Source organism: Pseudophryne corroboree, chromosome 2 (genome assembly GCF_028390025.1).
Source record: "Pseudophryne corroboree isolate aPseCor3 chromosome 2, aPseCor3.hap2, whole genome shotgun sequence".
Classification (NCBI taxonomy): Eukaryota; Metazoa; Chordata; class Amphibia; order Anura; family Myobatrachidae; genus Pseudophryne; species Pseudophryne corroboree.
In genome coordinates, this window is record NC_086445.1 from 182,624,311 (window position 1) to 182,639,753 (window position 15,443).

Sequence of the window (15,443 nt, forward strand, 5' to 3'; positions counted from 1 at the left end):
TACCAGAACGTCCACATCTATTGCCTGAGGGTCTCTTGACCTGGCGCAATACCTGTCCCGTTTTTTGTTCAGACGGGACGCCATCATGTCCACCTTTGGTATTTCCCAACGGTTTACAATCATGTGGAAAAAACTTCTCAATGAAGTTTCCACTCTCCCGGGTGGAGGTCGTGCTGAGGAAGTCTGCTTCCCAGTTTCCATTCCCGGGATGAAAAACTGCTGACAGTGTTATCACATGATTTTCCGCCCAGCGAAAAGTCCTTGCAGTTTCTGCCATTGCCCTCCTGCTTCTTGTGTCGCCCTGTCTGTTTACGTGGGCGACTGCCGTGATGTTTTTCCCACTGGATCAATACCGGCTGACCTTGAAGCAGAGGTCTTGCTAAGCTTAGAGCATTATAAATTTACCCTTAGCTCCAGTATATTTATGTGGAGAAAAGTCTCCATACTTGATCACACTCCCTGGAAATTTTTTCCTTGTGTGACTGCTCCCCAGCCTCTCAGGCTGGGCTCCGTGGTTACCAGCATCCAATCCTGAATGCCGAATCTGCTGCCCTCTAGAAGATGAGCACTCTATAACCACCACAGGAGAGACACCCTTGTCCTTGGATATTGGGTTATCCGCTGATGCATCTGAAGATGCGATCCGGACCATTTGTCCAGCAGATCCCACTGAAAAGTTCTTACGTGAAATCTGCCGAATGGAATTGCTTCGTAGGAAGCCACCATTTTTACCAGGACCCTTGTGCAATGATGCACTGTTTTTAGGAGGTTCCTGACTTGCTCGGATAACTCCCTGGCTTTCTCTTCCGGGAGAAACACCTTTTTCTGGACTGTGTCCAGAATCATCCCTAGGCACAGCAGACGTGTCGTCGGGATCAGCTGCGATTTTGGAATATTTAGAATCCACCCGTGCTGATTGTAGCAGTATCCGAGATAGTGCTACTCCGACCTCCAACTGTTCCCTGGACTATGCCCCTATCAGGAGATCGTCCAAGTAAGGGATAATTAAGACGCCTTTTCTTCGAAGAAGAATCATCAATTCGGCCATTACCTTGGTAAAGACCCCAGGGTGCCGTGGACAATCCAAACGGCAGCGTCTGAAACTGATAGTGACAGTTCTGCACCACGAACCTGAGGTACCCTTAGTGAGAAGGGCAAATTTGGGACATAGAGGTAAGCATCCCTGATGTCCCGGGACACTATATAGTCCCCTTATTCCTGGTTCGTTATCACTGCTCTGAGTGACTTCATCTTAATTTGAACCTTTGTAAGTGTTCAAAAACAAATTTTTAGAATAAGTCTCACCTAGCCTTCTGGCTTCAGTACCACAATATAGTGTGGAATAATACCCCTTTTCTGTAGTAGGAGGGGTAATTTAATTATCACCTGCTGGGAATACAGCTTGTGAATTTTTTCCCATACTACCTCCTTGTCGGAGGGAGACTTGGTAAAGCAGACTTCAGGAGCCTGCGAAGGGGAAACGTCTCGACATTCCCATCTGTACCCCCGGGATACTACTTGTAGGATCCAGGGGTCCTGTACGGTCTCAGCGCCATGCTGAGAACTTGTCAGACGCGGTGGAACGCTTCTGTTCCTGGGAATGGGCTGCCTGCTGCAGTCTTCTTCCCTTTCCTCTATCCCTGGGCAGATATGATCTTATAGGGACGAGAGGACTGAGGCTGAAAAGACGGTGTCTTTTTCTGCAGAGATGTGACTTAGGGTAAAAAACTGTGGATTTTCCAGCAGTTGCCGTGACCACCAGGTCCGATGGACCGACCCCAAACAAGTCCTCTTCCTGTATACGGCCATACTGTGCCGTTTGGAATCTGCATCACCTGACCACTGTCGTGTCCATAACATCTTCTGGCAGTTATGGACATCGCGTTTACTCATGATGCCAGAGTGCAAATATCCCTCTGTGCATCTCGCATATATAGAAATGCTCTATAGTCAATAAAATACTGTCCCTGTCAAGGGTATCAATATTTTTAGTCAGGGAATCCGACCAAGCCACCCTAGCTCTGCACATCCAGGCTGAGGCGATCGCTGGCCGCAGTATAACACCAGTATGTGTGTATATACTTTTTATTATATTTTCCAGCCTTGTCAGCTGGTCCTTGAGGACGGCCCTATCTATAGACGGTACCGCCACTTGTTTTGATAAGCGTGTGAGCGCCTTATCCACCTTAAAGGGTGTTTCCCAACGCGCCCTAACTTCTGGCGGGAAAGGGTATACCGCCCATAATTTTCTATCGGGGGGAACCCACGCATCATCACACACTTTATTTAATTTATCTGATTCAGGAAAAACTATGGTAGTTTTTTCACATCCCACATAATACCCTCTTTTGTGGTACTTGTAGTATCAGAAATACGTAACACCTCCTTCATTGCCTTTAACGTGTGGCCCTAATAAGGAATACGTTTGTTTATTCACCGTCGACACTGGATTCAGTGTCCCTGTCTGTGTCTGTGTCGACCGACTAAAGTAAACGGGCGTTTTAAAACCCTTGACGGTGTTTTTGAGACGTCTGGACCGTACTAATTGTTTGTCGGCCGTCTCATGTCGTCAACCGACCTTGCAGCGTGTTGACATTATCACGTAATTTCCTAAATAAGCCATCCATTCCGGTGTCGACTCCCTAGAGAGTGACATCACCATTACAGGCAATTGCTCCGCCTCCTCACCAACATCGTCCTCCTACCTGTCGACACACACGTACCGACACACAGCACACACACAGGGAATGCTCTGATAGAGGACAGGACCCACTAGCCCTTTGGAGAGACAGAGGGAGAGTTTGCCAGCACACACCAAAAACGCTATAATTATATAGGGACAACCTTATATAAGTGTTTTCCCTTATAGCATCTTAATATATATATAAGCATATCGCCAAATTAGTGCCCCCCCTCTCTGTTTTAACCCTGTTTCTGTAGTGCAGTGCAGGGGAGAGCCTGGGAGCCTTCCCTCCAGCCTTTCTGTGAGGGAAAATGGCGCTGTGTGCTGAGGAGATAGGCCCCGCCCCTTTTTCGGCGGCCTCGTCTCCCGCTCTTAACGGATTCTGGCAGGGGTTAAATATCTCCATATAGCCTCCGGAGGCTATATGTGAGGTATTTTTAGCCAAAATAGGTATTCATTTGCCTCCCAGGGCGCCCCCCTCCCAGCGCCCTGCACCCTCAGTGACTGCCGTGTGAAGTGTGCTGAGAGGAAAATGGCGCACAGCTGCAGTGCTGTGCGCTACCTTTAGAAGACTGAGGAGTCTTCTGCCGCCGATTCTGGACCTCTTCTTACTTCAGCATCTGCAAGGGGGCCGGCGGCAAGGCTCCGGTGACCATCCAGGCTGTACCTGTGATCGTCCCTCTGGAGCTGATGTCCAGTAGCCAAGAAGCCAATCCATCCTGCACGCAGGTGAGTTCACTTCTTCTCCCCTAAGTCCCTCGTTGCAGTGATCCTGTTGCCAGCAGGACTCACTGTAAAATAAAAAACCTAAGCTAAACTTTCCTAAGCAGCTCTTTAGGAGAGCCACCTAGATTGCACCCTTCTCGGCCGGGCACAAAAATCTAACTGGCTTGGAGGAGGGTCATAGGGGGAGGGGCCAGTGCACACCACCTGATCCTAAAGCTTTACTTTTTGTGCCCTGTCTCCTGCGGAGCCGCTATTCCCCATGGTCCTTTCAGGAACCCCAGCATCCACTAGGACGATAGAGAAATAAAACGGATACCCGACCTCAAACTGAAAGGGGCCCCATGTTTTCACATGGGACCCCTTTCCCCGAATGCCAGGAACCCCCTCTGACTTATGTCTAAGAGGGTTCCATCAGCCAATCAGGGAGCGCCACATTGTGGCACCCTCCTGATTGGCTGTGTGCTCCTGTACTGTATGACAGGCAGCATGCGGCAGTGTTACAATGTAGCGCCTATGCGCTCCATTGTAACCAATTGTGGGAACTTTGTGCTCAGCGGTTGACCGAAAGTAACCTCACGCTGAGCACGAAGTTCCCACCATTGGTTACAATGGAACGCATAGGCGCTACATTGTAACACTGCCGCGTGCTGCCTGTCATACAGTACAGGAGCACACAGCCAATCAGGAGGGTGCCACAATGTGGCGCTCCCTGATTGGCTGATGGAACCCTCTTAGACATAAGTCAGAGGGGGTTCCTGGCATTCGGGGAAAGGGGTCCCATGTGAAAACATTGGGCCCCTTTCAGTTCGAGGTCGGGTATCCGTTTTATTTTTTAAACAAGTACGTGGATTACAAATGGATTTCAAGATGAAGAGGACCGATCTACCCTGGATTTTGTGAGTATAATTTTATCAACAGGTACACCATGGATTCTACTTGGAGAAGAGGACCGACCCTCGTGTGAACATAAGGTAAGTAAGTGTATATGGGGGTATGGATGTATGTATTAAAGTTATACTTTCAAGGTGTGTGTGTTATGTCTTTATTGGGGTATTTTTTTAGTAGTAGTACTACAGGTACCAGCGGGCCTGGTTTTTTGCCGCATGCTGGTACTTGTGGTTCTCCAAGTACCAGCTTGCGGGGGAGGCTTGCTGGGACTTGTAGTACTGCTGCTAAAAACAATATTCAACCATTTTCACAAAGGCTATCAGCCCCCCATCCACAGCCCTTGGATGGGGGGAACAGCCTCGGGCTTCACCCCTGGCCCTTGGGTGGCTGGAGGGGGGGACCCCTTGATTGAAGGGGTTCCCACTCCTCCAGGGTACCCCGGCCAGGGGTGACTAGTTGGGTATTTAATGCCACAGCCGCAGGGCACTGTATAAAAGTGACCCCCGGCTGTGGCATTATCTGTCCAGCTAGTGGAGCCCGGTGCTGGTTACAAAAATACGGGGGACCCCTACTCTTTTTGTCCCCCGTATTTTTGGAACCAGGACCAGGCGCAGAGCCCGATGCTGGTTGTTTAAATATGGGGGAACCCCTGTCAATTTTTTCCCCATATTTTTGCAACCAGGATCAGCTCAAAGAGCCCGAGGCCGGTTTGGCTTAGGAGGGGGGACCCCACGCATTTTTTTTTTTACTTTTCAACCATTTAATACATTTTTACAAGGTGCACAATGAAGCCCAGCACGGATCTCTCAGATCCGGCCGAGATTCATTGTATTAAAGTCGGCAGTGTTTTACAAGTCACTCACGTAAAACACTGCCTAAAAAAACGAATGACATTGACATCGGAAAAAACGAAAATGCAGAATACGGGAGCTTAGTAAATTAGTCGTAATAAATTCAAAAAGTTGCAATTTTACACTTTCGATGTCATTCGTGATGATTCTCACTCCAAATCGGTACCTATACGAATCTTAGTAAATATACCCCATAATATAACAATATCTATTAGACTCTTAGCACTATAGTATATCTACTTAATGTGTGGTAAAATGGAATAATAGTGACCTCTACCATATGTCCAGACATTTGTGGGATTTGGATCTGGTTTTTAATGGACGTTACTTATTCCAGAAACGCAGCCAAGCAAGACTGTTTTGTTCATTGGAATGAATGAATTCCAAGCAGTCACACACACACTGTATATACATAGAAATTAATAAAATCATCTGTAAACATCTTGCTGTGAAGAAATTAACTTCTTAAGAAAGATATATAACATTGGGTTATTGTGTCTAATCGGACTCTTTTGCGGCACAACCAAAGAGATTGATCTCTTAGGGATTTAGGGATTTCTGTGAGCACACTGATTTGTTAGAGACTCCTATAGTGATTCTCTTACATATAGATTGAATATTAGTATATCTTGTCATACATGACCTTTATTGGTTATATTGAAAATAAGGAACAAAGAACAAGACATGAATTGCTGGTAACTATATAATATTTAATAAATATAAAACAAGACATGAATCACTTCTGGGAACTATATAATGTTTATTAATAAATACAGTAAAATATATGAACATTTGCATATTATAAAGGAATACAGAACTTACAGTTTGCGGACGCCCTGTGTGCGAGGAGTCACATATTTTAAAACACTTTTTCTATTTTTTTACCTCTATATTTTACCCTATATTTCGCAATGTTTTTTATTAATACAAATTAAAAGTTAAATTTTATATTAGTAATGTGCACCACTATAAGGCAATCTTGTTTCTCTTTTTTTTGCATAAGTACATGTAAACTAAAGCATCAAATACACAAAAGTGCTCCTTGTAATATCAACAATCTTGATGTCGCTTTGCTCTCATAACTAATTGAAGCCATCAATGGGTAAAAATATGGAAATGTTATTTAATGAAAGCTGTGGACTTTTGATACAATGTTTATATTGTTGCACAATGCACCTCTTATAAATTCCGTTGCTCTGCACACCTGGATGACTTGATCTATGGAGACATCTCTACAAACTAGAGATACATGGGCAGTTTTAATGATATTCTTGTTATCACTTGTTATGAATGCTATATGGTGCTTCAGCCAATCAGCTCCTAACTGTCATGTGTTTGAAAAAGTTACAGGAGTTGATTGGCTGGAACACCACATATCATTAGTAATGAGCGATAATAGGAATATCACTTGTTAAATCTACCTTACAGTTTGAAATAGAATTGATGAAAATGGTGTGACTATAATATGGAGTATTGTGTATATATTGTGTCCTCCTTAACTGGTTAATTAATCATTTTTGATATAAAGAACTAGATTATAATTTGAATATTTATGCTAGTCAGCATTTTATGACTAAAATTTGCTACAATGCTTCCCAACCTTAGCCCGTAATGCACACTAAAGGTGGGTACACACTGATAGATATATCTGCAGATCAATTGATCGGCAGATATATCTATGGACGGATCGGGCAGTGTATTGAGCATACACACTGCCCGATCTGTCGGGGACTGACGTCATGAACTGGGCGGGCGTGCACACACGCCCACCCAGTTCAGATGTCAATCACTGCCAGCAGCCGCAGCATGTGTACGGGTGGTCGGCCGACCACGCGTACACACACAGCGACGCGCCAATATATTGGTAGATATATTGGCCATCGGCTGTGCTGCAGGGCCGACGCGATATGTCTGTAAACGACGGAATTCACAGACATATCGCACGTACACACTGGCCGATGGACCCGCGATATACCGGCCGTTCAAGAGAATGGGCAATATATCGGCCAGTGTGGACCCGCTTTAACAGTCCAGGTTTAGTGATATCCATGATTTAGCACAGATGGTTAAATCAAAATAACTGACATACTAAGTAAGTCACCTATGCTCAAGTATGGCTATCCTTTTATTGGACTGTTAATAATAATAATAATAATAATTTTATTTATATAGCGCTCTTTCTCCAATAGGACTCAAGGCGCTTAACAGATACATAGCATAATATAGTACAGAAAATAATGAAGTACATTTTCATAAAATACAGAAGCATGAAGATACTAAAAGGGGCATTATGGAAATGCTGAGTAAACAGGAAAGTCTTGAGTCTACTTTTGAAGGATTCTATAGTTGGGGCCTCTCGCACTGTGCGGGGAAGTGAGTTCCATAGAGTCGGAGTCCCTGTTAGCCTGTCTTAAGGGAGGGACTAAAGTAGGAAAACACTGACAAATGTACAACTACGTATATTAACTTACCTCCACAAGGCTGGCCTTCGTGCCACTCACAGCTGTCATCATCGCACTCACAAAAGTCTCCTCGCACATTCTTATTACATGCACAGCGCCCGCACTGGCATTTCCCACGCCCATTACATGGCATTGAGCCCTTTGTAATGCAGTTCACTTCTGTATCAAGCGTGTTTTTTGTGCATTCACAGTTCTTTCCTAGGTAGCCATCAGTGCAGCTACAAGACAAGGCGGACATTTAGCAATGTAACTGCAACATTACTCAGACGGCAATAACTGAACACAACATGTTTAGTTGGTATGCTATTGTATTCCAAAATCAAGCTAAAATCAATTTAAATCTAACTAAAGATGAGCAAAACAAGTAACCCTGGGGGTAATTCCAAGTTGATCGCAGCAGGAAATTTTTTAGCAGTTGGCCAAAACCATGTGCACTGCAGGGGGTGCAGATATAACATGTGCAGCAGTAGCGGATCTTGCCACAGGCAAAAAGGACTTTTGCCCGGGGCGCCGCCTTCCGGAGGGCGCCGCACCATGGCAAGATCCGCCACTGCTGCCCGCTGTGTCCCCCCTCCGCTGTGTCCCCCGTCCGCCTCCGCTGCCCGCTGTGTCCCTGTGAAGGGAGCTAGACGCGTAGCTTCTAGTTTCCCTTCGTGGAGAGTACCTTTGCTGAGCGGAGCGCGATGACGTCATCGCGCACCGCACAGCAAGGTCCTCTCCACGAAGGGAACTAGACGCTACGCGTCTAGTTTCCCTTCGTGGAGAGGACCTTTTGCTGTGCGGTGCGCGATGACGTCATCGCGCACCGCTCAGCATACAAGCGGCGCTACTAATGTACAGGGGGCGTAACTGACCACGCCCCTGTATTAAGCCACGTCCCGTTTCCTGCCCGGGGCGCAGAGCAGGCTTGAACCGGCCCTGATGTGCAGAGAGAGATAGATTTGGGTGTGGTGAGTTCAATCTGCAATCTAAATTGCAGTGTAAAAATAAAGCAGCCAGTATTTACCCTGCACAGAAACAAAATAAGCCACCCAAATCTAACTCTCTCTGAAATTTTATACCTGCCCCCCCTGCTGTGCACATGGTTTTGCCCAACTGCTAAAAAGTTTCCTGCTGCGATCAACTTGGAATTTCCCCCCCCTGTTCTGAAATTTAATTGATTTTGGTTTGTATGGGGGATACGGATTGATGGGTCCATATATTGTATACAGATAAACACATGATATATATTCCAACGGGTGGTATTCATGTGACTGGCGGTCGGGAGACCGACAGTCACATGACCTCATCCACCATCCCGACCCCTCACTATCCCGATGGTCGGCATGCCGACTTATTTTGCTATGCTCCCAGTGCTGAATCAGTCTTTATAATAATCATTTGTGGGATCATGGAAGAGAAGAAGTCAGAGAGTACAGAAATGGAATTGAGCAGGTTGTTGATCAGGGAAGAGGATAACATTTCATGTCACATCTTATCAATCTGGTCCTTGAAGCTGGAAGCAATATCTTTGGCACTGATGATAGTCAAAATGTAGGTGTGCAAATACATTGGTTTCCATTTGCCAGTAAAGCCCCAATACCATGGTCCCACTGAAGAGCAGCTTCATGCATGGAAAACATGGAGAGGCAGTCAACGATGACATTCATCATTTTTAACAGATCATGGATGTCCAAATCAGGATTTCTCAAAAGTGCCTGGAACAGATTAAACACATTTCCCCTATGCCTATATGGACAATGATGACCACATTCATTAACCTTTCAAGAAAAGTAATGTCTGTATATTATGGGCCTAATTCAAGGTTTATTGCAAAATAACATTTTCCTCTAATGGGCAAAACCATGTGCAGTGCAGGGGGAGCAGATATAACGTGCAGAGAGAGTTAGATTTGGGTGGGGTATGTTCAAACTGAAATCTAAATTGCAGTGTCAAAAATAAAGAAGCCAGTATTTACCCTGCACAGAAACAATATACCCCACCCAAATCTAACTCTCCATCTATACATGTAATACTTGTCCCCCCTGCAGTGCACATGGTTTTGCCCATTAGAGGAAAATTTTATTTTGCAACCAACCTTGAATTACGCCCTATCTCCCAAAGGATAACCGTCCCAACTCTCAGCTCTCATATCCCTTCAAGCTTCTTGAAAGACTTGACTACACTCAACTCACATGACAATTGTAATTTTATGGATGATACTGCACATTTGTGAACATTACACCATGTTGTAATATAAATAAGTTTGCCTTGTAGATAGACTGCAGAATTGATCTATGCTGAGTAGCTTGACCTTGCAGAAGTAACTTTAAACATCTGGATGTAGTCAGAATCCCGTTGGTCACCATCCCAATTGTCACAATTCCGGCAGTGGCTTCCCGAAGGTTGGCCACTAGGGTTAGGGTTAGACTGTGGGAGGGGTAATTTAGGGTTACAATATTTACCAAAGTTCATTGAGATTTCAGGATTGTGACCGCCAGGATGGTCACTATCAGAATATCGCACCCAACCATTAGGATCACCTGCAAACGCCGCAACTGTAATTTCCTTGAGCTCCACTGCAGTAACTGGAGAAGACTTCCTCATCGTTGCATTTACAGTCACACAAAGGTTCTACTTCCACATTTATTTCCTCACTGAATCCCAGCACTCTGAGCTGGAAGCTCTGCATTCCATCCTGGCATGTCTTCTTATCCATCCATAATGTTACATCAAAATCCACCTGCAGGCAAGAAGCATTCTCACTTTTCAATCTCCAGTTCTTTATTATGTCCAGTAACGAGTCTTGGTCAAGATTAATCAAATACATTTTTATTAGCTATTGGGTTTTGTACATGCTGCTTGTTACTTTAAACACATTAACCATGGGACAGATGTATTTAGCCTTGGTGAGCGATACAGTGGAGGGAGATAAAGTACCAGCTAATCAGCTCCAATCTGCCATGTTACAGGTTGTGTTTTAAAACTGACTCTTAGGAGCTGATTGGGTGGTACTTTAGCTCTCTCCACTTTATATTTTTTCAAGGCTTAGCACATCTGCCCCTATGTGTCTTAGATGTATATCTACATTGATCAGTGCTTAAAGTGGTCCTAGAGAAGTGTTTGAACTCACCCCCCCCCTCCCCAACACGTACTAAATAAAGGGACTGCGCGCACGCTGCAAAAAAAGGGGTGTAGTCTCAGAAAGAAAACAGCGTGGTCACACAATAGTATCCCCAATTCACATTACACCGCACAGTAGCAGAATCTTATTCACATTACACCACATAGTAGTGTCCCTTATGCAATGCCCACAGCCATAGTGCCACTTATGCAGTGTCCCTTATGCAGAGCCCATAGTAGTGGTGCCCCTTATGCATGGCCGGATTAACAATGGGGCGGATGGAGCTGCAGCTCCAGGCCCCTCATTGAAAATAAGCCCACAGAAGTGACAGCAGTGACAGGAAAAATCTGTTTCCTGTCACAGACTGCCAGCGGACATCCTCTCCCGTGCATCTCCTACTCTAGGTCCAGCACTCTCTATTGGGCTGACTCACCCCTCCGACTGCCATGATTAGAGTTCAGCTCCGACCAGGTAGCCTAGGAAACAGCCCCTGCTCAGTAGCTATCAGTATGCTGAGATCCGCGCAGCACAGCACTTTCTCATTCTACAAGCTCCGCCCCTTCGTGACGTCATGTGGGGGCGGGGCCATCTCTCGGCACTGCTGCAAGCCTGCATGAGCTGTGAGCCTGCTGTGACTAGCAACACAGACTGAAGAGGCTGGAGGAATAGGTACAGTAGCAGCCTCTGGTAAACCAATGCAAGGTAGTAAAACATGAAGTAGAGCAAGGGGTGAGGGAGAGAAAAGAGATGAATGTGGGCTAGTAATGAGAAACAGAGTGGAGTGAGAAGAAAGAGTAAGGATCCTGAGGCAGCAAAGAAAAGTAGGATAGAGAGAGATAAAATGGCAGGTAAAGATGCTCTATGTGAGAGATTAGAAAGGAAGTCACTTATGTGAGAGACAATAAATTAAACCATGTGAGTAAGATATAGAGAAAAGAAAGGAAGAATAAAGTATAAATAGAATAAAGTATAAAGACTAAAGGGGCTTCAAAGAGCAGAGAGAATGAAGAAAAGTGGGCACAGGGACCTCCGTGTGTTGTAATATAGAGGGATGGGGATCCTGCATGCGGCGTAATACAGAGAGATAGGGACTTGCATATAGCGTAATATAGAGGGATAGGGACCTTCATGGGGGGATCTCTCAACTGCCCCCCCTTCACCACGGTGGGACAGCGGGACAGACCGTGAGAAACGGGACTGTCCCGCCAAAATCGTGTCTCCCTCACTCGGACCTGAGCCTGTCACAGTCCCAAGCTCCACCCCCATGCTGTACGGGTAGCTGCTGCTGATGAAGGAAGCCTGGTAAGTTTAACCACTTGACTGACGATTTACTTTGTCGAAAACCGCTCTGAAATTGTCGGGTATTTTTATCAGTGAATTAAGGCCCTCATTCCGAGTTGTTCACTCGGTAATTTTCTTCGCATCGCAGCGATTTTCCGCTAATTGCGCATGCGCAATGTTCGCACTGCGACTGCGCCAAGTAAATTTGCTAAGAAGTTTGGTATTTTACTCACGGCATTACAAGGTTTTTTCTTCGTTCTGGTGATCGTAATATGATGACAGGAAGTGGGTGTTTCTGGGCGGAAACTGGCCGTTTTATGGGAGTGTGTGAAAAAACGCTACCGTTTCTGGGAAAAACGCGGGAGTGGCTGGAGAAACAGGGGAGTGTCTGGGTGAACGCTGGGTGTGTTTGTGACGTCAAACCAGGAACGAAACTGACTGAACTGATCGCAGTGTAGGAGTAAGTCTGGAGCTACTCAGAAGCTGCTAAGAAATGTCTATTCGCAATTTTGAGAATCTTTTGTTCGCAATTTTGGTAAGCTAAGATTCACTCCCAGTAGGCGGCGGCTTAGCGTGTGCAATGCTGTGTTGTGAGCGAACAACTTGGAATGAGGGCCGAAGTGAAGAACATGACTTTAACCCTATCCCAAATGATTTTAGTTAAAAAAATAAAAATGTTTGTTTATTTATTTAACAAATCCCGCCCCCTACATCTAAACATCGATCTTGAACATCATGACCATCGGAACATCAGGATCATTGCGACTACAGCATTTTGAAAGCTGAGACAGCCTGCAGGTATGCAGGGAGGGGTCAGGGGGTGGCTTGGGAAGGTTCATTTACTCTCCCCAGCGGCTGCCATTGTCTGCAGCCGCTGGAAGGGGGTGGGGGGGGGGGGTGTCCTGCAGTGATCGGCAGCACGGCAGACACAGGGGCAGAGTGGAGGGAGGCAGAGGGACCTTATGGTCCCTCTGACAGCAGCAGCGGAGGGAAGTTTATCTTCCCTGCTGCTGCTAACACTCTCTATCTGACTGGTCGCATCCTGTGCCTCCAGGTCAGATAGAGCAGTTGCTGGCATGGTCGCATCTGATTCCACCACGCCAGGCAAGTGGTTAATGGCTTCTTGTTTAGTGGAATCAATTAGTGTGTGTACTGTGTGTGTGTGTCTACTGTATGTGTGTATACTGTGTGCGTGTGTGTACTATATGTGTGGTGTATGTACTGTATGTGTGTGTGTGTGTATGTGGTGGTGGTGGGTGAGTGTGTGTACTTTGTGTGTGTGCGTGTATATATATATATATATATATATATACACACACACAAATGCAAAATGTCCTCTGGAGAGGGGCTGTCGCTTCCCTCCTCACGATGTATAAGAACCAGGTGGCAAGCGCTGCGGGCACGGTGATGCGCTAGGTGCGCCACACTATTTATTCTCCCTCCAGGGGGATCGAGTACCCCCCCAAGAGGGAGAAAATGTGTCGGCAAGCAGGATCCGGCATACTGAAGACCACCCAAAGATATATATATATATATATATATATATATAGGTTGAGTATCCCATATCCAAATATTCCGAAATACGGAATTTTCTGAGTGAGAGTGAAATAGTGAAACCTTTGTTTTCTGATGGCTCAATGTACACAAACTTTGTTTTATACATAAAGTTATTAAAAATATTGTATTAAATGACCTTCAGGCTGTATATATAAGGTGTATATGTAACATAAATGCATTCTGTGCTTAGACCTGGGTCCCATCACCATGATATCTCATTATGGTATGCAATTCTTCCAAAATACAGAAAATCCATTATCCAAAATACTTCTGGTCCCAAGCATTTTGGATAAGGGATACACAACCTGTATATATGTGGGCACTGGGATATTGAAATTGATTAATTAATGGTTAGTGAGTTCTAGGTGGGGATAGTTAACAGGTGCTGCTGTGCGTGTAGTAATGGGTGCTGTGGTGTGTAGTAAGGGATGCTGCTGTGTGTGTAGTAACGGGTGCTGTGGTGTGTAGTAAGGGATGCTGCTGTGTGTGTAGTAACGGGTTCTGCGGTGTATGTAGTAAGGGGTGCTGCAGTGTGCATAGTTTGGGGTTCTGCGGTGTGTGTAGTAAGGGGTTCTGCGGTGTGTGTAGTAATGGCTTCTGCAGTGTGGTAGTAATGGATGCTGCTGTGTGTGGGGAGTGTCAAAGTCAGAAAAATATCTCTATGCACACTGCCATATTTGCACCTCACACAGGTCTGCGCTGCGCATGCGTGCGCATACTCGCTGTTGCGGGCACCCGCGGGCGCGCGGTATGTGCATTTACGGTAGAGTTCATGTGTTCGTAGCGTGCGACTCAATCGTTACATATTTCCACTATATAATGTATTTTGTAGATCATGGTCCCTTTGATAGATTCTGAAAGTTTGGTTAATGTAGAATGTTCATGAACAGAGAAATCCCTCTTTGTTTGATACGAAGGGTCAGACAGGAGTAATACAGTGGTGTTTAGTACCCATCGGAAGAGTATTTAATTAGCAATATTCCGGTGTTGGTTTGAAGCGGATTAATCGCTCGTGCGAATAGTTATGGACATAAGAAGTTTATGAACATTTACTGTATTTGCACTTACTTATCCATGCGGCGGGAAACCCAGTTTCCCTCCCACCTGAGCTGTTGGAAATAGTCACGGCCCACCTGTATGAATCAACCTATGACCTTTTGTTATAATGCGAGGAGGAATTCCTGTGTCCAATGAACAATGAGATTGTAGGGACCATTGATTTGTATTGTGTGTGGGGCATAAATAGACAAGCCGATCACATCCAGCTCTCACTCTTCAACGGTTATCATTGCTGAAAATCGGGAGCTGGATGTCCAGAGGCGCATGCGATCGTTTCCTTTGTGCGTAAGTTTTCTCCGCAATCATATTGTCTTTCTTGTTGTTATGGGCCATTTCTCTCTCTCTCTCTCCTCTTCTTTCTCTCGTACTCTCCTAAACGTAATAGTATTGTATTGTATTTCCTGTGTAGTTATCTGGTTAGGTAGTCTATGTTATATTGTAGTGTATGACTTGTATTGTATTAATTCTTTTGCAAGTATAACATCCATAATATATATATTAGGCGTTGGACCCTAAGCACGGTATCTGTGTATTTCTTATAGTGTTAAGTATTCACAGAGTGTCGGTGACGCTCAAACAGCTTTTAGGTTAATAAGGTTACACTGTGTTGCATCTACACCCTATCTCTACACTAAGGTTTTACAGCATATTACATTGTTTATGGTTTAGATTTAAAGGTTTAACATTGTGAGCGTCAGCGCCGCTGGTGATCTCCTCGTGGTCCCGAGCGTCCGCTACGCTATAGCGAATCATTACGTTAGTCGGCAGCCAATAGCGTGCCTGCCTGTGATCCCTCGGCCGTGAGCGAACGTGACGCTTGAGCGTCTCGACCA

General features: G+C 45.4%; 1 protein-coding gene across 2 annotated transcripts in view; it reads right to left on the reverse strand.

Moving 5' to 3' along the window:
• ITGB7 (integrin subunit beta 7) overlaps positions 1-15,443 on the reverse strand; it is a 109,461-nt gene that overhangs the window by 20,771 nt on the left and 73,247 nt on the right. For both annotated transcript variants that reach the window (XM_063952101.1, XM_063952102.1), the window contains exons 11-12: positions 10,133-10,332; positions 7,620-7,828 (exon numbers count right to left, since the gene is read on the reverse strand). In XM_063952101.1, coding sequence (XP_063808171.1) covers positions 7,620-7,828; positions 10,133-10,332 — 409 coding nt within the window. The remainder of the gene's footprint in view (positions 1-7,619; positions 7,829-10,132; positions 10,333-15,443) is intronic.